The 20,602-nt window shown below is 49.6% G+C and overlaps 1 protein-coding gene across 2 annotated transcripts; it reads left to right on the top strand.

Annotated features, from left to right (window-relative positions):
• The first annotated feature begins 2,818 nt into the window (after positions 1-2,818).
• On the top strand, positions 2,819-20,380 carry OAF (out at first homolog). 2 transcript variants are annotated; one of them, XM_039867074.1, is made up of 4 exons: positions 2,824-3,607; positions 16,818-16,952; positions 17,912-18,092; positions 19,325-20,380. In XM_039867074.1, the coding sequence occupies exons 1-4, from the start codon at positions 3,347-3,349 to the stop codon at positions 19,588-19,590; spliced, it is 843 nt and encodes a 280-aa protein (XP_039723008.1). In that variant the 5' UTR covers positions 2,824-3,346; the 3' UTR covers positions 19,591-20,380. The 2 variants fall into 2 exon arrangements, with proteins under 2 accessions (XP_039723009.1, XP_039723008.1); XM_039867075.1 differs by lacking the exon at positions 16,818-16,952 and having other exon boundaries at positions 2,819-3,607.
• Positions 20,381-20,602: the final 222 nt, after the last annotated feature.

Below are 20,602 nucleotides of genomic sequence, written 5' to 3'. Positions count from 1 at the left end.
TGTGTGTGTGTGTGTGTGTGTGTGTGTGTGTGTGTGTGTGTGTGTGGAGAGTGGGCCAGGGGAGGAGGAAGGCAATGTAGATCACACAAAGATTTAATATTTGATACCATGGGAAGAATAAACAGTATTAAATAATATTAGCCACCGTATACTGGGCCTTTACTATGTGCCAAACATGCTGTGAAGTGTTTTGAACTCAATATTTCATTTAATTTTTAAAACGACCCAGTGAGATATTTATGTGTCCATTTTACAGATGGAGAAACAAGCTCACTGAATTGCACAGCTTTTGAGTAGCCAAACTGCAGGACTGAGATCCTGATGCTTTTGCTTTGAACCACAACTCATAACTGCTTTCCTAAGGCTAGAAATCAGAAAGAAAAGGAAATTGGTTTATGGTGTAGCAGATTAGGGCCATTTGGTTGTTAGGGCCATTTGGTTGTAGTCAGGGTAATTAGGCTTGTTAGAGCTCTTCCTCTGAGGGCCTTTACATGTAAGATGAATGGATGCTTCTATACCTGGCTAGTTTAAGAGAAACATTCTGTGTTCGCACCACGGGGCTGGCCTGTTTGAACTGACAGCTTCACTAGGGTATGAGATTGCCACACATGAAACCATGAGGTTACAGGAGAAGATAGCACAGGATGTGTGCCCAAATGGGGCTGGAAGAAAGCGAGAGCCATAGGCAGGCAGATGCTACTGTGGTTAAAGGCAAGAGCTCTGTGGTCTAGCAGACTTGTGTTTGAGTCCCTGCTGGCTCTCCGGCTTGTATGACCTTGTGTACGTTACTTAACCTCTCTAAGCCTCGGTTTGCTAGTCAGTAAAAAGAGGCTAAGAATAGAACCTATTTTGGAGGGTTGCCATGAAAATTTTAAAAAGATGATACATGTAAAGTGCTTGGTACAGAACTTAGACATAATAAAGATACAATGAATGGTAGCTGCTATTATAACTGTTATTGCTGGAGTACAGAGGTAGGATAGTGCAATATGGAGCAGAGCTATATGTCAGTCTTAAAAGAAAAACATAGTTTGATTCGTGGTTGAACTGAAGAAGAAAGTTGATTATGGGGGGAAGAGGTGGTGGAAAGAGATGAGGTCTTCTATCCTTGTTTCTAAACGAATAATTTTAATAGAGACAGAGACAGCCTCAGAGACCATCAGACACAGAGGGTTTTTGCTTTCTTCTTCTGGGAAGGGACCTGGGACTATGGCTGGGGGCAGAGCTGATGATGGATGGGGGACAGAACCTGAAACAGGGAAGTTATGAAATGTGGGTAAGGCCCTATGACTATGTGGGTTGACTCACAGGGGAAGACCTAGCTTTAAGGCTGAATTGACATGAGTATCCTGTCAGTCAAGGGGACAGTTTTGAGACCCTGGGCACCTTTTTCTTCAGTCCTGCTAGCACAGGGTAGGAGGCCCTCTGGGAGCAAAGCCTGTTTTGTGCTAATTCATTAATCTCTGATAGCCTGCCTTATCCCTCTGATATGAAGAAGATAAACTCCTTCGGGGCCAGGATGGTTCTCCAGGAATGATGCTGTTTGTTTTAGATCCTCTGTGTTTAACTCTCTGTCAAGTACCAACTATCAACCCCTTATATCAAGCATCACCAGGGCATTTGTTTTAAAATGCAAATTTTCAGGTTTTTTCCCTAGGGAGTCTGATTGGCTAGATTTGGGGATGAAGTATATGTTTTTAACAAGTACCCAGGTGATTCTTTTGGTGAGGCAAATTCAGAAAACACGGGATTAGATAATCCCTCAAATCCCTTTTAGTCTTAAATTTAGGCAGCAAAGTGTAGTAGAAAGAGCCCTGGATTGGTAGTAAGGAGACAGATTTTGGCTTGACTCTGACCCTGCAGTTCAAGGGAGTCTGTCTCTGTTATTGATCCTGTCACAGAACCTGCATGCCTGGGTATCTGTTGTCTTCTTTGCTGGTGATGAGAACCCTGTGCTGAGGAAGATCTAGAAGAGAAGGAGGCTGCAGAACAGGGCATTCACCTATCTGCCATCAAGATTTCAGAAAAAAGTAGGGGAGGCCTAGAATAAATGGAAATGATAAATGGACATCAGAACACAACAGGTTCCAAGCATCCCCTGGGGCATTCTCCTGCATGGGACTGGCAAGACACTGTAGGTCTCAGCAACTCCCACTACACAGGGAGACACTTAGGCCCAAAGAATTTTTAAAATATGCCCAAAGCACACAGTTAATCAGAAGAAGCAGGAATCCAGACCCCTCTGCTTTCACCCAGTTCATTGTTGGGGTGCATGGCTGGGCAGTCCTATTTTCTTGGGCCTTGTGGAGAGCCCCTGATGGTCAAGTGCCAGTGTCCCGAGTTCCTGGACAGTCTCCAGAATGGACTAGAATCTAACATTTCCCTGGATTTGCTCAGCCTATTACTGAGAATAGGGAGACAGAATGGTCTGGAGAGGTAGACAGGACTGAAGAAAGGCGGTGAATGGGGGAAGAGAGGGAGGCTGGACTGAAAAGGAAAGCCGCGTAGGAGCTCACAAAATTGGGCGCTTCGATAGCTGCATCCAGAGAGGTGTCCTGACTTACCAAGATCTCACACCTGAGTGATGTCAAAGCAAGCAACAGCCTCAGCTCCCCTCTCCAGACTAGGGCAGTCAAAAGGCTGAGTGCTAGGCGAGATATGATTTTGCAGAAATCCAGGTTGTCAGAGGAACTGAAAGATCAAACAAAACCCCTAAAACACCAAGCCCGATTATTTCATCCACGTGGCACAAGAACAAGCCAAAAAAAAGGGGGCGGGGTAAATGTGACCCGTCCCGCCCCTGCTGGGAGGAAGAGATTTGCCGGGAGAGCCAACCCGGGACAAAGCCGGGGGAAGCAGACGGGACGCAGCAGGGAAGGAAGGAGATTGAGAAAGCGCTTTTCCCACAAAGCCGCTGCGCAGCGGTCCCCTCTCCCCGCCCTGGTCCCCTGGCCGCGGAAGGAGTGTGGAGAGCCGCTGCGGACCCTTTAAGGGCCGAGAGGTGCGCGGTCTCTTTAAGGCAGGTCCCGGTGCTTTCTGTTTTCTGAAGGAAGTGACGGGGGGGTGGGATTGAATGAAAAGTGCAAAACAGAGTCTCTAAGTGCTGGGTCGGGGGCCTCGAGAGCCGCGAGAGCGCCGCGTCCACCCCGGAGCCGACTGGGTTACGCCGCGGAGCACAGCCCATGTGAGTGTACGCCACCCCACTGGTGACCCGCGTCTGAGACCCTCGGGGAGCCACTCCCGGGCGCCTTCAACTAGCCATCAACTTCGAGCGAAGTTTGGCAACGCCTCTCGCCGCCTGCACGCCGAGTGCCGGAGCTGAGGAGGGCGGCGGTGGCCCACGGGGATGTGCCCACCCGACTCCCGCGGAGTCCCCAAGGCGTCCCGCGCGCTGCTGTTGCTGCCGCTACTTGTGTGGCTATTGGGGACGCCGCGCGGCGTGGGCGCGGGGGCGAGCCAGCGGGCAGAGCTGCGGGTGCGCGTGCGGTTGCCCGAAGGCCAGGTGACAGAGGAGAGCCTGCAGGCGGACAGCGACAACGACAGCATCATTCTCGAGCTGCGCAAGCCCGACGGCACCCTCGTCTCCTTCATTGCCGACTTCAGGAAGGTGAGGCACCCTCACTCTCCAGGATGGGACCTTCTAGCCAGAGTGCCCGAGATCTCTGTCGCACTCAGGCCTGCAGACAGAAGACTGGGGCCAGGAGAAGGATGAGAAGGACGTGACTTACCCAAGGTCACGCCGGGCCCTTCTCTACACCTCTTTGCCTAGCTCCCCAGGGCCCAGCCCCATCATTCTTCCCTAACTAACTCCTCTGCTACTCCCTCCCAAGCCCCCTTCCAGCCTTTCACCTCTTTGCTCAGGGTGCCTAGGCCCTGTCTCACACTCTCTGACCAGCCCTTTCCCCACTTCCTTTTCCAGCTTGCCCAGACCCTCCAGGTGCAGACCCTCCTTCAAAAGTCAACTTTAATGACCCTGACTTCCTCTTGGAGTAATTTCTGTATGCTCTTGCAGAAAAAATCCAAGGCTAGGAATGGGAGATCCAAGTTCTCACTGTGTGATCTAGGGCAAGTCCCTTTCCTTCTTTGGGCTTCCTTTCTCACCTCTGTGCGGGACAATGAAGTGTCTCTTGGCCTTGCAGCCCTGCCATCTTGCAGTGTGTGAACCATTTCCCCTTCTGTTTCACTTTCCTTGGCTTGGGGGAGGGGGTTGTTGGGCCTAACTGATTTTCCCTGATCTCTCCCAAGCTGAGGAGAAGCTACCTCTCCTTTTTGGTCTGGAAAGTGGGGAAGCTTGCAGCAGGAGGACGTGGGGAGAGGCCTCAGATGAGGTCCCCATGCTCTAAGATGCCACTTCTTATCCTGCCTGAAAGGGGAGCTGGCCAACCCCCACAGTTTGGCCCAGATCGTGGGAGGGGAGCAGAGACCAGCCTCTACTTCAGTGTGTGTGTATGTTGTGGAGAGAACCAGAAGGTGGACCTGGCCCCTGAGGTTGGAGGGAGTAGAGAGTAGAGTGTTGAGGGTTTATCAGCAAATGGGCCTGGAGGAGTGTCGAGTGACTAACAGTGACCCAGCGGCAGGAATCCTGGAGGAAAAGAGGGTAGGTGAAGTGTAAGTGCCCACAGGGAGTCTCCTGATCTCCTATACCCCATCCCCTACCCCTGTCCTGATAAAAAGAAGCCTGGTAAGGCTCTCTTTCTGGGGTTGTGAAGAGATGAGGCCTATTAGCTAGGCAGCTGGAGAAGGCCAGGACTGTGCGACCCTTGCCTGAGCCACCTCTCTCTTCTCCTTAGAGTCTGAGAACTTGAGAGGAGACAGGGCAGATTTGGGGAGGTAGCTTGGGACCCGGCAAAATTGCCATAGATAGAATGGGGGACAGAGATCCAGAGGACAGTGGGAGAGGACTTGACTGCTGATCTGTCTCAGGAATACTGAGTTGTCATTGACATGGGATATAGGTAGACATAAGGGGTGAGGTAAGGGTGAGTGGTCACAGTCGGAAAGACTTTGTGGTCCTTCCTTACTCAACAGGCCCCAGCCAGGTTCTTAGATTCAGATAGGGCCAGGTCAGTTTGTATGTGGCAAGGGGGAAGCTGATGGGAACAGAATACCTCCTGTTTTCCCACTTAAACTCCAGGGGAATTTTGTCAAGTGTGTTCTTTTCCCAGAAAATCCAAATAGTGGCTGCATCCCTCAGGAGGCAGCTATCGAATCTTCCCCTCTGACATTCCATTGAAGCCCTTTGCCCTTGAGAGTGAGCCTCCAGCCGGGCTGAGCCTCCAACCTTCCTGCCCACTGCCCATTTTTCTATGGATTGTATCCCTGGAGAGAGACTCCCCTATCCCTGGGACCTCTCCAGCAGCCAAGGCTGTGGTTGGGACATCAGTGAAAGAGGCAGCAGGTAGAGCTAAGTTTTTACAGCCCCTAGGTGCAGCATGAAATATTTATTGCTCTACCCTGAGGGCAAGGAGAGAGGAGAGCTCAGGAGGTAGTGGGGTGGAGGACTGAGGATTGGGGCTGAAGGTGTAGTGGGAGGGCCGACTGCCCAGTTAGGTATTCCATTTGTTGCTGATTGTAAGAACCCCATTTTAATTTCCACAGCAGTTCAAACCTCCACCCAGATTTCTAAAGTCTGCTTTTCAGGTTAGCCTCTGACCCAGAAGCTGCCATTTCACACCCGCCCCTGGCATCTCTAATTTCATAAGCAAGGGCAGGAATTGGGAGTGGAAGGCACAGAAAGAACCAACTCTCCAAAGTCCCCTCCAGCTCTGAGTTTCTCAGACTGGGGCCGGGTAGAGCTGGCAAATGCCGAGGTGTGGTAGAATAGCCTTCCCTCCCAACCCAATCCAAATCTTTCTGGGGTGGATCTCTCTGGTTGCCCAGTCAGTTCTCAGGCCTCAGGCCTCAAAGTCTTTGGTAGGTTTCCACAAGAAGGTTCTATCTCGAAGTAATGATATTTTCTGTAGGAAAAGGCCTGCATGTGTTTTTTTGTTTGTTTTGTGTACCAAATCCATTTGGATTGGTTTGGGAAAAGTCCTTAGTCTGCTTGGGAATAGGGACATTTGCCATTTCAGCACCTTTGGGAGATAGTCCAGAGACAGACCTGATTTAACCCTGGGAAAAATTCTTGATCTCTGCAAATCTTCGGTTCTTTATCTGCAAAATGGGGATAATAATAGTACCAATTCCATGGTTATGGTGAGAACTAAACAGGAATACATGCAAAATACTATGTGTCAGCTATTGTGCTACGTGCTCAAGAAATGGAAGCCATTAACTTTTTAAATTGTGGCTCACATAGCATCTTAGCATGGACCCTCCCTGCTAAGCTTAGGCTCAAAGAGGTTGACTGATGGACTCAAAGTCACACATCAAGTCTACACTGAGCCTGTAGGAGCCTCGAGTCCCTCACAGTAACCTTCTCTTTTAAGTGCCATGCATTAGAGTTTTTCTGAGAAACAAACAATAGAAACACATAGAAGCAGAAACACACACACATATATAGATATATAGAAAGAAATTTATTATGAGGGATTGGGTCCCACAATTATAGAAGCTGAGAAGTTCCTCTATTTGCCATCTGCAAGCTGGAAACCCAGGAAAACCATTGGTGTGGTTCCATTCCAGTCTGAGTGGCAAGGCCTGAGAACACCAATGTCTGAGGGTAGGAGAAGATGGTGTCCCAGCTCAAGCAGAGAGAGCAAATTCCGCCTTCCTTTCCACCTTTTTGTTGTATTTACACCCTCAATAGACTGGAGGACTGCCCACCCACTTTGGTGAGGGCTATCTTTACTCACTCTGCTGATTCAAATGCTAATCTCATCTAGAAACAGCCTCATAGATACACCCAGAAAATAATGTTTTACCAGCTCTCTAGGCATCCCTTAACCAAGTCAAATAGACACATAAAATTAACCATCACACTCCAAAATTGCTGGTCAGTCCCTTTGTTGTGACATTCTACACGGGGCAGCATTGAGGCCCTTGTGCTGTGTGCATTGCAACCTTCTGTTTGGCCAGTTTCACCCACCACCTAGCCCCCTTTCTATGCCCACTCCCAGCCTCAGTGTTTGCCTCTGCCAAGAGCAGGCTTCCAACAGGGTCTGCCTCTCACACTGCTACACTGGACCTGAAGCTGGTGACACAGTGACAGTAATTGATTAGACTTCTGTAGGACACATATCCTGGAGCCGAGGCGAAGATTACAACTCCACTAGTAGCTTGGAGCTATCAAATGGCCATTGTGCATTATTACTGCAAGTCTTGCCCAAAGGCTGCTGACCATCAGGCAGATCGAGCTGTGGCTCTAAAAGACATGCCATAGCTCAGGGGCTTTCAAACTTTGCTGCACATTAAAATTACTTGGGGCGCTCTGGAAAATCCTGATGCCTGGGCTGCTATCTATACCAGCTAACTCAGAATGTCTGAGGGTGGGAGCCAGGCAGCAGTATTTTTTAAAGAGATCCAGGTGATTGCAGTGCGCAGTGAAGTTTGGGAACCACTGGCTTAGCTGCTCCAGGAAAGAGGAAGGGACTTGGAAGAACTACCAGGTTAGACTGTCAAATGAAGGTAGAGCCCAAACTCAGTCACCTATTTGAAGCCTATCATTCTACCAACAATAACCCTAATGTGTTTAAGCAGCATATATTTAGGCCTAATTCTACATGCCTTCAGTACAGAACTGCAATTCATACACATACTCAATAGTCAATGCTCTTCTTTATAATCCAAATTCTATATATGTAATTATACCCATATGTACATTCTCACTGGGCATATCTAATAGTGGGCATGTCACCATCCCCAGTCTCTAACCTGGCTTTTTGTGTGGTAGCCTTTTTGGTCTTTCTCCCCATGGCTGCTGTCCCTATGTAAGTTCTCTTTACCTTTGTCCCCCAGTCTGAGTCTCCAAAAGCTGGGAGAGGAATGAGTCATGTTTCAGGCATGGTTTGGTGCTGACCAGATGGGGAGGGTGGGGCCGAAAAATATGAGAGTCATGTGCAACTGCTTCAAGGTGGTGGGTACAACAGGAGCAAGGAGGAAGGAGCTACAGACTCCAAAAGGGTAGATGGAGGGGATTGTGAGGGCTGTGGGCTGGAGCTATGAAAGTGCAGCTATATGGCAGTATGAGTCAACTCAAGGTCACTCTGAAGGACCCAAGGAAATTGGAACTCGAGCCCTTCCCTGGGCACTGATGATTGAGTGGGAACCAGATAAAGGAACAGTACAGAGAGTGCCAGAGTCCCTGCCTTGGGGGCTCCTGATCTGGGGAGCAACATAGGAAGCTGCATGGCTGTGAGATACAGTCAGTGAAGATGTGGAATGTGCAGATGGCTACATTGCTGCCTGAGGTTGTTTATTCTGATGGGATATCACATGACATGGATGTCAGGCAGGAGAACCTTTTAGAGCTCAGTCTCCCCCTACCCTGTCTATGTTAGGTCCATGTCTGTGCAACCTAACATAGGTTTTGAGGCATGTGATGGATAGAATGTCTTTTGCGGGGAACAGAGGGCAGTACGAGGTGCTTTCAAGAGAAGCCCAACTTTTTGAGAGTCCAGAGCATTTCCTCACAGTAGTTTATGAGAAGTCACAGGGAGGAATGACCTGGCTCGTATCCATGTAAGAGCAGTCCCTGTGCCATGTATGATAAATTCCTCCATGGATCAGGGATCAGCAGTCCTGCCCAGAGGTTCAGATGTGCTCCCTGGAGGTTGGCTAACAGCTCCCACTTCTGAATGCCTATGTCTAGGTGGAGTCCTAGCAAAAGATCTGGATTAGATAGTGAAAACTGCCACCTGGGAACAAGTGAGTAGCCTGCTAGAAAGAAGGTAGGGAGAGATAGAAGTGAGGTTCTTCTCTACTAGATTTCCCAAGCTCCAGAGAGTTGGTGGTGGTGATGGTGGAGGAAGAGGAAAAGCTCAGGACAGACTCCTCTTCCACAGGAAGACAGAAGGTCCAGCCTTGAGATGAGAATTGTGTATATCTGGATCTCACACTTGAAGGGTCATTCATGTCACACAGTTAGTTGCTGTCACAGACCTGGCCTCATTTGATCCTCACCACTGCATCATGAGGCAGATATTGCCTCTATTTTGCAGATGTGCAAGCTGAGGCTCAGAGCTATGAAGTGACTTTGACAAGATCCAATAGCTAACAGTACAGGATTAGGGCCCAGAGATCCTCCCACTGTATCCCAGTTGACTGTGTATACTGTGGCATTTAAGTGGGCTCCTTCCAGAAGGCTTAAGAAACCTAAATAGAGTAGGGGAAAAGGAAGAAAGAGGCTGAAAAAAGCCTTGGTGCAGAGGAACGAATCCACAGAGAAACCTTCCCCTATACACACTTGTGCCACAAACTCGTAACTCCCAGTGAATTTTGAGTATTGACCCCTTAGCAGCTTTGTGCCCGAGACTCTTTCCTCCCTAACTCCTTCCTCTCAAGGAGATGGGGGGCAGGGTTGAGGGGACCATTTTTAAAAGGTCTCACAGATACTACTGAGCACTCACTGTGTGAGTTGACAAGCTGTGTGACTTGACAAGTCACTTAACCTCTCTGAGCCCCAGGCTCAGACATGACAGGAACACAACAGGGGCAATAGTATGGTGCTTGCAGGCTTTTCACTTGAAAAGTGAATAAGAGGCCTTTGCAAAGCAAAAGCCAGTGTAGGCGTGTGCAAAATGAGATGATGGTGCCAGCCAGGTCCAGACAGGGCCCTCCTCCCCTGCTCTCTTAAGCAGATTGTTCCAGCTCCTTTTTTTCTGCTCTGGGGACCAAAGCATCATTAGGAACTTCCATCCTTTAAGTTGGCAAAATGTTTAAGTGGCTGCCCCTGGGGATTCTGTTAAAGGGCAGGAAGCAAGGGAGGTGTTGGGGCTGGGAATCTCAATGAGAGGGAGCCGTGACCCCCATTTTAGGAGCCCTGAGTCAGCGGGACAGTGGGGCGCAGAATACCCACATAAAGCCTCACATTGTTCCTGGGGCAGTCAGGACAGTGGTGACCTTTGTGATTTGGCTGACAGAGCACTAGGGGCTGGGGGAGGAGAGGGGTGGGGGTGGAAGGCACTGCTCCAGGCTGGTGGTTGCACTAATGCCCTGTAACAAGAAGCCTCTGTCCCAGGCCTAGTGCTGAGAGTGTACAGACATCTTGAATGGGCACTAGCCTGGGGATGTGCTTGGCCAGCTTTGGGTTGACTCCATCTACCCCTGTTTTTGCTCAAGGAGACTGGGCACACCAGCCAAGGTGCTCCTGTGTCTGCCACATGGCAGGCAGCGTGGGGTTAGGAAGACATTAATTCCTGGATTACTCTCCAGGCCGACCCCTTTCTTCTCCAGCCCAATGAAGCTGGCCCCTCTCTAGTCATAAAGCAGTTCCAGCCAGGAGCAGAGGAATAAATATTTAGATTGGCTCAGCCTGGGCCTCAGAATCACACACTCTGGTGTGATGGGAAGGAGACCAAAATGGCAGAGGGAACTCCTAGGAGAGAGTGCCAGCTGTCCAAGAGCAAGGAGGAATTGAGGAGTGGTTGGGGGGGCAAGTTGCTTCATGAGAACCCTGGAGAGGTGGCTTCCAACCTGGGCTGTACAACCACTGTAGTACAGTGGTGGGTTGGGAAAGGGGCATTGAGGAAAGCGGCAATGCCTCCATCCTGGCCCCTTTAGTTTTCGGCTTCCCTAAGGTGGAAGGCTAGATGGACAGCAAGGTCTGAGACAGGAGAGCCTCACTACCCCACTATCCAGAGTGGGCTCTCTGGAGAAGGGTATGTAGAGAGTGGGGAGGTAGCTGGGAGATGGTGATAGGGAAGGCAGCAGGGAGTGGGAGGGCATGAAGGGGTAGAGAAAGAGGAGATTTGCTAGGCTGGAGGTGCAGTATTGAGCCTATGAGAGGATGTGTGTGAAGCAGTGTCAGGAGAGATGCTACATATGAGGGTGTGTATGACTGATTGAAGGGAAGTGCATGTGAGGGGGTTGTTAGACTGGTGAGAACAGGTGTGTGTGAGATGGAGCATGAGATGCTATGTATGAGACTGGGGGAATTCAGTGAGGGAGAGAGGGTGTGGGAAATCAAGTGAGAAGATAGGTTTGTGAGACTGTCTATGAGAGATGTTGCATATGACTCTGAGAAAAAGGGGTGAGGTAGAGGCTCCATGGGAGAGACTGTGAAAGAGGAAATGTGTTCATATGAGCAAGTGTGTATGAAGGAGAATGAGAATGTGCAACTGAGCCAGTGTTAGCCTGGGGCAGGAGAAAGCTTTGAGAGAGCCTGGGTGCCACTGGTGAGAGATTGGGAGCAACTGTGTGCAAAAGAAATACTGAGAAACAGCAAGAATGTGTGAAAGATTATGGACATGTGGCCTATGAATGGGGAAAGCAGATGTATGTCTGTATGTATCAGTTAAGATTTGACTTGGCTGCAAGTAACACAAAACCCCAACAGGGACTAAAGAAAAAGAGTTCATTTCCCTCTTTCTAGTCTTATCTAAGGCTGGAAATTGGCAGTTGGCTAGTGTGACAGCTCCACAATCACCAGAGTTCCAGCAAGCTCTGTCTATGGTCTTGCCTCTAATCCTCAACATTAAGCTTTACCTGGGGACTCTCCCCATCTAGGAAAACCACATCAGGAGCCTGGCACAGAATACCTATTGTTAAAATGCAGAGGGCTAGGCCCCCTGTTTTTCTCAGAGCAGGTCTTTACTGCCTCTTAGGTGTTCACCTGGAGCCCCAGTATAGCTGAACCAAAGCAGTCTTCTTTCTGTGGGATACAGTGGATCTCAAAAAAAAAACATGGCAGGGAATGGACACAGAGAAAGGTAGACTATCTGAACAAGGGTTAAGGGGCAAGCTTGGAAGAGCAGAAAGGTCACTGGACTGAGTCAGGAGAGCTGGGCTTCAGCTTCTGCCCCTGCGGCTGTGTGACTTGTGAAGGTCACGTCTCCCGCTGAACCTCACTGGATCATGAATTTTGATCATATGCACAGTGGCACAGCACTATTAAGGTTTCTCATTCAGCTCTAAACCACAGACCTGTTCATGTCACATCCAGGCTCAAAACCCACTGATGACATCCATTGATCTATTAGATTAAGCTCAGACACCTTGGCTGGTCTTGTGCTTTGCCCTTCTTGCCAGCCTCTTCTTTCAGCCACTCATTGCCCTCCCCTATATTCCTTCCCCATCCTATGTACATCCCATCACTTTTCTCAGAACTCTTTCATGCTCTTATTTGTTCACTCATTTCTTTGCCTATTCATTATCAGATACTTATCGAGTTCCTGCTGTGTTTTTAGAGGTGGGGATACACTGAAAATAAGATACTATTCCAGTTTCAAGGAGTTGAGTTTGGAAGGAAAGACAAGTAAAGCAATCTTTGCAAACACAATGGGATTGGTGCTATAGAGGTCAGGGGTTGAGCCTCTGCTGGAGGGTTGGTTGAGGGCAGCGTTGGGAGGACAGGTAGAGGTGACGCATTTGAACTGAGTCGTGAAGATTGGTAGGCAGATCTCCATGCAGGGCATCCCCAGCAGAGGAGTCAGCTCATGAAAGACACATGGCATCGCTCATTCTGGGAACCACCAGCTTTTTGATTCCATGCTCAGGGAGTACAAGAGGAGTTGTTTGCAGAGAATCGGATGCCAGCCTCTGGAAGGTACACTTTATGGAGAGGACAGAAGGAGCCTTTGAAGGGAATTGGGCAAATCAGATGACAGTAGAATGGAGGGATGGATTGGGTGGGGGCATTGAGACCCTCATACCTTCCTATCTTCTGTAAATGTTTCTCTCTCTTTGCTAGAAAGCCCCTCATCCTTTGACTGTCAAGGACCACTGAAATGTCCTTCACTGTGGGCAGCCTTTCCTTCCTCCCCCACTTCAAGCCTCATCATCAAGGGGACAACAAACATTCCTCCATCCATCTTTTGCTCCATGGCACTTAGCATAAAACTTAACCCTAGGCCTATCATAATGCACTGACTTTGGCTGTAAGAGGTCTGGCTCCCCATGAGCCTCTTGAAGACAGGTGTCTTTGCCATAGTCTTGCCCACCCCACTGCCCAGCCTAATGGCTGTGAAGGCCCTTCCCCAGGTAATGCTAATCAGTGCTTTCCCACTGATTTGCTGATTATCTGCAAGCCCCAGAGCAGTCACCTGACCTCTGTGGGTCTCAGGTGCATCTCTAAGAGAAAAATCTTTACTCCTGCCTCTGCAGGTCTAGAATAAATCACAGCTGGAGCAAGGCCATGGGTTGCAACAATGACAGAGAAATTTAAAGAGGTCAGCTCACAATGTTTTGAAACCTTTCATTCAGTTTCTCCTCTCAATAATCCCTTGAGGTAGGTACTATTAGTTTAAGTCATTTCACACATGTGGAAACTAAGGTGCAGAGAGATTAAGTAAATCCCTAAGGTTATGTGGCTAGTGTCAGCAAAACCAGGGTTTGAGTGCAGGTAGTACTGGCTCCAGAGCCTTTGTTCTTAACTGCTGTGCTCTCCTAGAACGTACCTACTCTGTTCCTTACTAAAAACCACAGAGGACTTTAGCAGATGCTCTCTCTCTCCATGGCACATTTTCTACACCCTCTGCATGGCCAAGAATTCATCCCTGCTACTACGTTCCACTTCTTTCTGGTGGCATGCTCCTGGTGGGCTGCAGGTTCTGAAAACTCATAGGAAAAGGAGCCTTGTAGAAACCTCCCATCTTGGGAGCCCTAGCCTTAGTCCTAGTTCTTTGAAGCTTGCTTCCAGTCCCCTGCCATTGGCTCTTCCCCAGCTATGCCACCTGTCTTGGGCACTAGCCCACATCCAGGTAAATCATCCCAGGGCAGAAAGTGAGGGGAAGCCAAAAAGCCAGGCTTCCCTCTGGGCTGGGCTCAGCTTCTGGCCAGATGTTTCCTGAAGCAGGGGAGCCTCTTCCCCTCCCCTTCTGTGCTAGAATAAAGGGGCCCCTGGAACCTTAGTAGTGAGTCTGAGGTGTAGGGAGTAAAAAGTAGTAGGGATAACTGTCAGGACGGTAGAGCCAAAGAGATCCAGAAACTAGGGCTGCCCATTCCCTCTCAGCGGTCAGCTTGGAGAATATAGGTTTTCTGGAGAAACAGGACTAAGAAGACTGGAGAATTCAGGGTTTAAAGAGACTCGGCATGACAGGCAGACAGCAGGTTAGAAGGATGTCCTGCCTCATCTTACTCTGATATTTGTGTCAGATGCTGTTGTTCTTAGTCATGTGGAACCGTACATGGGAGCTGCCACATTCCCCCAGCAGGTCTCAGAGGACTCACAGACCACCACTGGATGGATGGGCAAAGCTGGAAGAGGGATCTCACCCCAGCTCTGCCACTCACAAGCTCTGTGGCCGAAGGCAGACCACACTACCTCTGTGGGCCTGAGCTTCAGTTTCTTTAGCTGGGTATCGAGGGAATTGAACTAGTTGATCTAGGAGGCAATTAAATATTATGGTTAAGAGCCCGGACTTTGGAGTCAGACTGCCTGGGTTCGAATTCCCATTACATTTTCTCTTGGTCCCATGACCTTGAGCAAGTTACCCATTCCAAACTTGGTAGTAATCATAGTTACCACCTCCTGTTGTAAAGACTTTAAAAGGGACAATATATCCTTTTTGACTCATTGTAACAATGACTCGTCCCTTCTAGATTATAAACTTCAATAAATCTTTGTCCTACACAAATAAATAGGAGATGCAGAGGAAATCTCCTAGCTCAATGAGAAATCCTTATTCCCTCTCTTCATCCCCAGTTTCTACCGTGTTAGCATTCTGTTGTTATTTAATATAGATGCAGGGGAGAAACTCAAATTTCTTTCATCCTCTGGTCTGGTCCAAGAATTCAAATAAATGCTTTCTGTTATTGGTGGGCAGGTGATGTACCCAAACAATGAGACTACCAACAGCCATAAGACTGTAGGGTATTGCACGTTCTTGTGGCATTGGAGAAGATGCTGTGAATATTCCAGATAGGATTCTTTTAAAGGATCATTGCTGATAATACCCTCGGAAGGGAAGTCCGGTATCAAATCTCACCTGGCAGGAATTGAGCCTGGAATAGAAGGTACATAATTATGGCCAGCCTCCATTCTCTCCTTAGCTGACCCAAGGGAATGGAAAATCGGATAGCCCAGGCTAGTGGAGCAAGGAGGTTCCAGCCTTGTGGCCCAAGAATGGATTTCCTATTGAGAGGAACCTGGGGTTAACTCAAGCTCTGATTCACCTTCCCCACAAGTCTGGAATCATAAGGAACCCAGTGGAACCTTTCTCACCAGCTGGGCTTCAGTTTCCCTTTCCGCACTATTGGTGGTAAAATCTCCCCATACACTCCTACAGCTCATTGTTCCAGAGATCATTTATAGTAAAAGGAAGAGAAACATCTTAGTAAAATCAGAGGACTTCAGTGCATGGAGATTTATGGAGTAACAGCACTCATTTGTTCAGATCACCTGTGACATTTGCGATTACCTGCAATGATGCTGATCACCACAGCTAGCACTTACAGAGCACTTACTCTGGGCAGGCATTCTTCTGTGCCCTCCACAATAACTCATTTAGTCTTTACCACAACCCTGCCAGGTAAATGCGTTATCATCTCCATTTTATAAATATGGCTTAGAGAAGCTGGAAGATATGCCTGGGTGCTGGCTAATACATTACAGAGTTGGGGTGGAAACATGGGCCCTCACTTCCTGTCCTGGGAACCCAAGGTGGACCCTAAACCCCATTCTCAGAGCACTTATACTCTAGCAGGCATACAGTGAGCACTCACTGAATGGAGGCTCTCTTAGTAAGTGAGGACATATGTATGTTGAAAGGTGAATACCTACACAGGGCTTTATACTCTCAGTGCCAGTGCAGAGCCATTGGAGTTCCTAGAAGAGAACCATCATTGTCACTAGGGTACCTCCTAGGCAGGGGAGTCTTGACAGATTCAGACCACTTCTGATTGAGACCTGCTAACTTCTCACTGGGAGCAGTTAGGCAAGGTGCAGAGATGGGTGAGAGCAGGGGGGCATCTCAGGTACAGGTGGGTTGGAGCACAGGGTTCCAGCAGTCTGATTGGGAAGGGGACACCATCCCATGGCCCTTCTGCCCCTCTCTTGCCTCCTTCATTCATGCAGTGAGTCAGTAACAGGAAGGAGCCTTTGGCCTGCTGGTGATGCCATTAGTAACCCTGTGGGGAAAGGGGAACCATCCCAGGTCCCTCAGGCCGGAAGGCAGCAACAGCTGCAGCCAGCTTGTGCATTGTCTGCCCTTAACCCCATTCTGCCTCTACAACTTCCATTTGAGATAGGGTGGCCAGGAGCTTGGCTGATCAGAATTCTGCGGGGCATTTTGAAGAGCTCTAATTTCTAGGCCTTTCCCAAAACCTACTGAATAAAAATGTCAGAGAGAGAAACTCTGGAATCTGTACTTGTAAAAAGTATAGCCTTTCCCCCATGAGGTCCTGGCCAGGTAGTCATAGGGGTCCTGACCCACCCCAATCAAAGTGACACAGGGGTGTCACCAAGAGGAAGTATCAGCTATGAATGAACCAGGTGCCAAAAAGGGATGCTACTTGTTTCGAGATGAGGTTCTGTACATCTAAACAGTTCTGTTTTGAAAAACTTTCTAGCAGTTCATTATGTGTGTTTTCCAGCAGGCTCTGGAATATCTGGGATATGTTCTTTCTTTTTTAAGTCACAGTTTAAAAATTCCTAGACCAGCAGGAGGGAAGTATTGCAGGGCAGTGTGTAGGCATGTGTCTGCTCCAGGGCCTGAGCTAAGCACTGACTGGGCTCGTGGGAAGGTCCCACTCCCCTCCATCTTTCTGCCCTTTTCCATCAGTATGTGAAGATCTTCCGGGCCCTGATCTTGGGGGAGCTGGAAAAAGGTCAGAGTCAGTTCCAGGCCCTCTGCTTTGTCACCCGGCTTCACCACAATGAGATCATCCCCAGTGAGGCCATGGCCAAGCTTCGACAGGTGAGTGCCTGCCCTGGGCCCGCCTTGGCCCAGCTTCTGCCCCAGAGCCCCTATTGCTGCAGCTAGACTGGCCCCAAAGTAAATCTCCCACCCAGCACCTGACCCGCCCTCATCCCTTGTACCCCACTCTCACCCTATAGTCCTGAAGTGATTTTGCCCCAGGCCAAATCCTACCCCATTGCTCCAGATCCCTAATCTGCACGGAATCCCCAACTCCTATATTCCTCAAGTCCCCTAATCTCAGCTTCTCCCCATTTATGATGGAAGCCAGGGGCTTGGACTCCGAAGTTGGATCTGCCTTCAGACCCAGAGCCATCCTCATTATCCTAGTGACATTGGATAAGTTACCACACCTTCAAAACCTCTGTTTTCTTAATGAGAAATGGTTATAGCAAGAATTAAATGAGATGATGTGTATAAGTGTTCAGTGCAGTGTTCAAAGCACTTCAGCCTGTCAACCTGCTCCCATTCTCTTTCTGGACCCTGGGCCTCTCCCCAGCCTCATCTTAATTCCCTAAACTATCCAGCAGGGCCTACCATAGGCCCCTCGCCTCGTGCTCGCCCTTCCCAGAGATACTCAGTTCTCTGAATTCTGGAAAGTGTGGTCCCCCAGGTCTCATTTAACCTAGGACGGCTTGCCTGGCCTGCCTACTTTTAACACCCTCCTTCACCGCCTGTCTCCCCCCCAACCTCCCCTGCCACACACACACAGAACAACATATCAGAATTCTCCATCAGGCTACAGAGGACAGCACAGTGGCCAGCTGAAAAGGCTTGACTACACTCTGGGTATTACTTTCTCTGCTAGTTGGAGCGTGGGCTGGGTAGCCAGCCCTTGACTACCACCAAGCAGATGGCTCCCAGGTTCTAAAGATAACCAGCCTGAGCTTGTCTGATCAGGGAAAATGGGCAGGGAACATTCTGAGACCATGTGGGAGTGGCTCTTGTACTCCACACAGAAAAATCCACGGGCAGTGCGTCAACCTGAGGAGGTACGGGGCCTGGAGCATCTGCACATGGACATCGCTGTCAACTTCAGCCAGGGGGGCCTACTAAGCCCCCATCTTCGTAATGTGTGTGCCGAGGCCGTGGACGCCATCTACACACGCCAAGAGGACGTCTGGTTCTGGCTGCAGCAAGGTCAGCGGGGTGCTGTCCACTGCTGTATCACATCAAATATGATAGATATGAGATGTGAGAGTTGAGGAGAGGGACATCTAAACTAGGCCAGGATTGATTAGGGAAGTGATGCCTGTGTGGCTCTTCAATGAGAGGAGTTAGCCAGGTGAAATGACCCATTCCAGGAAGGGACACCCAGAACTGTGACTCTGCTGGGCCCTGTGGAAGGCGATTCCCCGGCAACTCCCACCTTATCCCTGACTTTAGTGAGAGTGGAGATGGGACCTTCTGTCATGTGATGGGGGCACAGGCACAAGGGTCTGGGTGGGGCCCAAAGATACCCATGCCTACCTGCCTACCTTTTAGAAATCAGCTCCTCTCCTTTCCTTCACACCTTCCCTGGTACCGGCATCTCTCCCGCAAGAAGCTCGAGGCCTCCTCTCATCTTTGCATGATCTTTGACTTTCTGGCCCATGTGACCTCACTGCTGGGCTATCTTCTTAGTACTTTTCCCAGGGCTGTCCTCAGGTCCTCTGTAGAAAGGACAGGGAGATGTCACCATTCCAACTCCAGGTCTCTGGTCCCTCTGCTCAGCTAGCTGCAAACTAGAGAAATGCCTGCCCAGGGTAGCACTGGATTTAGAAATGCCCAACAGAGCTGTGGTCACACCCTCCACACACATACCCCTTCCCAGTGGGCTCTACCCCAAACTGAGGTACAAGCTTGATACTGTCCCCCAGGGGCTGGTCCCTCCTGTGACCACTGATCCAAGCCAGGGCCTAGGTCCCTGTTGTCTCCCCCAGCAACTCTCATGTGCACACTCCCATCTACCCCACTCCCTGGCCATCCTGACTTCCCAGTGTGTTTGTGCTAGCCCTTCCTCACCTGGCCCTACTCAGATATCATTTCCTTTGAGAAGCTTTCCTTGATTTCCTACTTATTCCCCCACCACACACTTCTATTCCATCACAATCCAGTATAGTAATGTTTTTAAGTGTAGGGTGGCAGTATGGCTAAGCAAAGGTCTTGAAGTCATATAGACCTGGGTTCTAGTCCTGACTTCACTATTTACTGTGTGATCGCAGCCAGACTGTTAAACTTCTCTATGCTGGTTTTCTCATCTGTAAGACAGGGATGAGAATACTTATAGTGGTAATGGATGCCTAAAGAAGCCATACAAGGAATGGCCCTGCCCCCTGGCTAGGGGACCCCTCACTCCTCTCCCCTCCTTGACTTTTGCCTCTCTCTCCCAGGTGTGGACAGCTCCATGTTCAAGGCTCTGCCCAAGGACACAGAGCAGGCTTTGCTGCCTCACTGCGGGCAGGTAGAGGACCTAGGGAAGCCCTGCGTCTGCCACTATGGCCTGAACCTGGCTTGGTACCCCTGCATGCTCAAGTACTGCCACAGCCATGACCGGCCAGTGCCCTACAAATGCGGCATCCGCAGCTGCCAGAAGAGCTACAACTTCAACTTCTATGTGCCCCAGAGGCAGCTGTGTCTCTGGGATGAGGATCCCTAGCCAGGCTGGGGTACAGGGGTGGGCCCCAGGAGGCTGCTCTGGGCTTACCACTCCTCCCCCAGCCCATTAGAGGATGTGACAATCCCCAATGAGGCCTTATTTCCCTTCCCTTCACCTAATTCTGGAGCCTCTGGCCCCATCACTCATGACTGTGAAAATAGATGTGGCATAGCAGGGGTTAACTCATGAAGGCAGCTCCCACTCCCACCCTGTGCCTTCCTTGAGGACAAGAGGAGAATGGGGTTCTCCACACTGCACCCCTCCCCTCAACGCCCCCTGAGGTGCTCTCTTTCAAGCAATGAAAATATCATGGCCTATGATTCTCCTATTTAACTCTTTGAAGGTTTAGACCCTAAAAGGTGTCTTTTCCTGTTATACTCACCTCCCCACACACAACCCCACGCCCAACCATCTGGAAGGAGCTGGCCCTTCTGCACCTTCAACTGTTCAACAAGGAGTGAGGATCATTGCCCCAGAGAGGAGGCTGTTGAGAAGGTTGCCACAGCCTCTATACCAGATCATTATGCCTTCTTCTTATCACTGGCCTCCGAAGTCCACATTGGGGCAGGTGGGGACCTCCCAGCTCTGAGACCACCTGTGCCTTCCCCAGACCCGGATTTGGGACTTGGCCTCGAGAGCAGGCACTACCTTGTCCCCTCTAAACAGAAATGTTTGTAGGGTTCTGGGGCAGAGAGAGAGCATGAAGTATGAGGAAAACTTGAATCCCAGATATTGTAATGCAAAGTATTTATCATTTCTACCAGAAATAAAAGTTTAAATTTTTACTTGATGGACAGCTCTAGACTTGAAGTTCTCAGAGAACTTTTGGCCAATGCTGCCACCTGGTGTCAAGAGAATTGTGCCATACTCTATCAGTGAACAGTCTTGGGACAACTTCTAAAGCGAAAGCCCCCAACCTTTTTGGCACCAGGGTCTAGTGCTCCGATGAGAATCTAATGCCAGACGATCTGAGGTGAGCTGAGGCAGTGATGCTAACGCTGGGGAGCAGCTG

The sequence above is a fragment of the Pteropus medius genome, unplaced genomic scaffold (assembly GCF_902729225.1).
Source record: "Pteropus medius unplaced genomic scaffold, Ma_sr-lr_union100, whole genome shotgun sequence".
NCBI classification, from domain to species: Eukaryota; Metazoa; Chordata; class Mammalia; order Chiroptera; family Pteropodidae; genus Pteropus; species Pteropus medius.
Note: the sequence above shows the minus strand (reverse complement) of the source record. Positions and strands in the feature narration are given on the sequence as shown.

Coding starts and splice junctions, on each gene's coding strand:
- OAF (XM_039867074.1), top strand. CDS start 3,347: ATGTGCCCACCCGACTCCCGCGGAGTCCCCAAGGCGTCCCGCGCGCTG. Junction 3,608..16,817: donor TCATTGCCGACTTCAGGAAG/GTGAGGCACCCT, acceptor CTTTTCCATCAG/TATGTGAAGATCTTCCGGGC. Junction 18,093..19,324: donor CTGGTTCTGGCTGCAGCAAG/GTCAGCGGGGTG, acceptor TCTCTCTCCCAG/GTGTGGACAGCTCCATGTTC.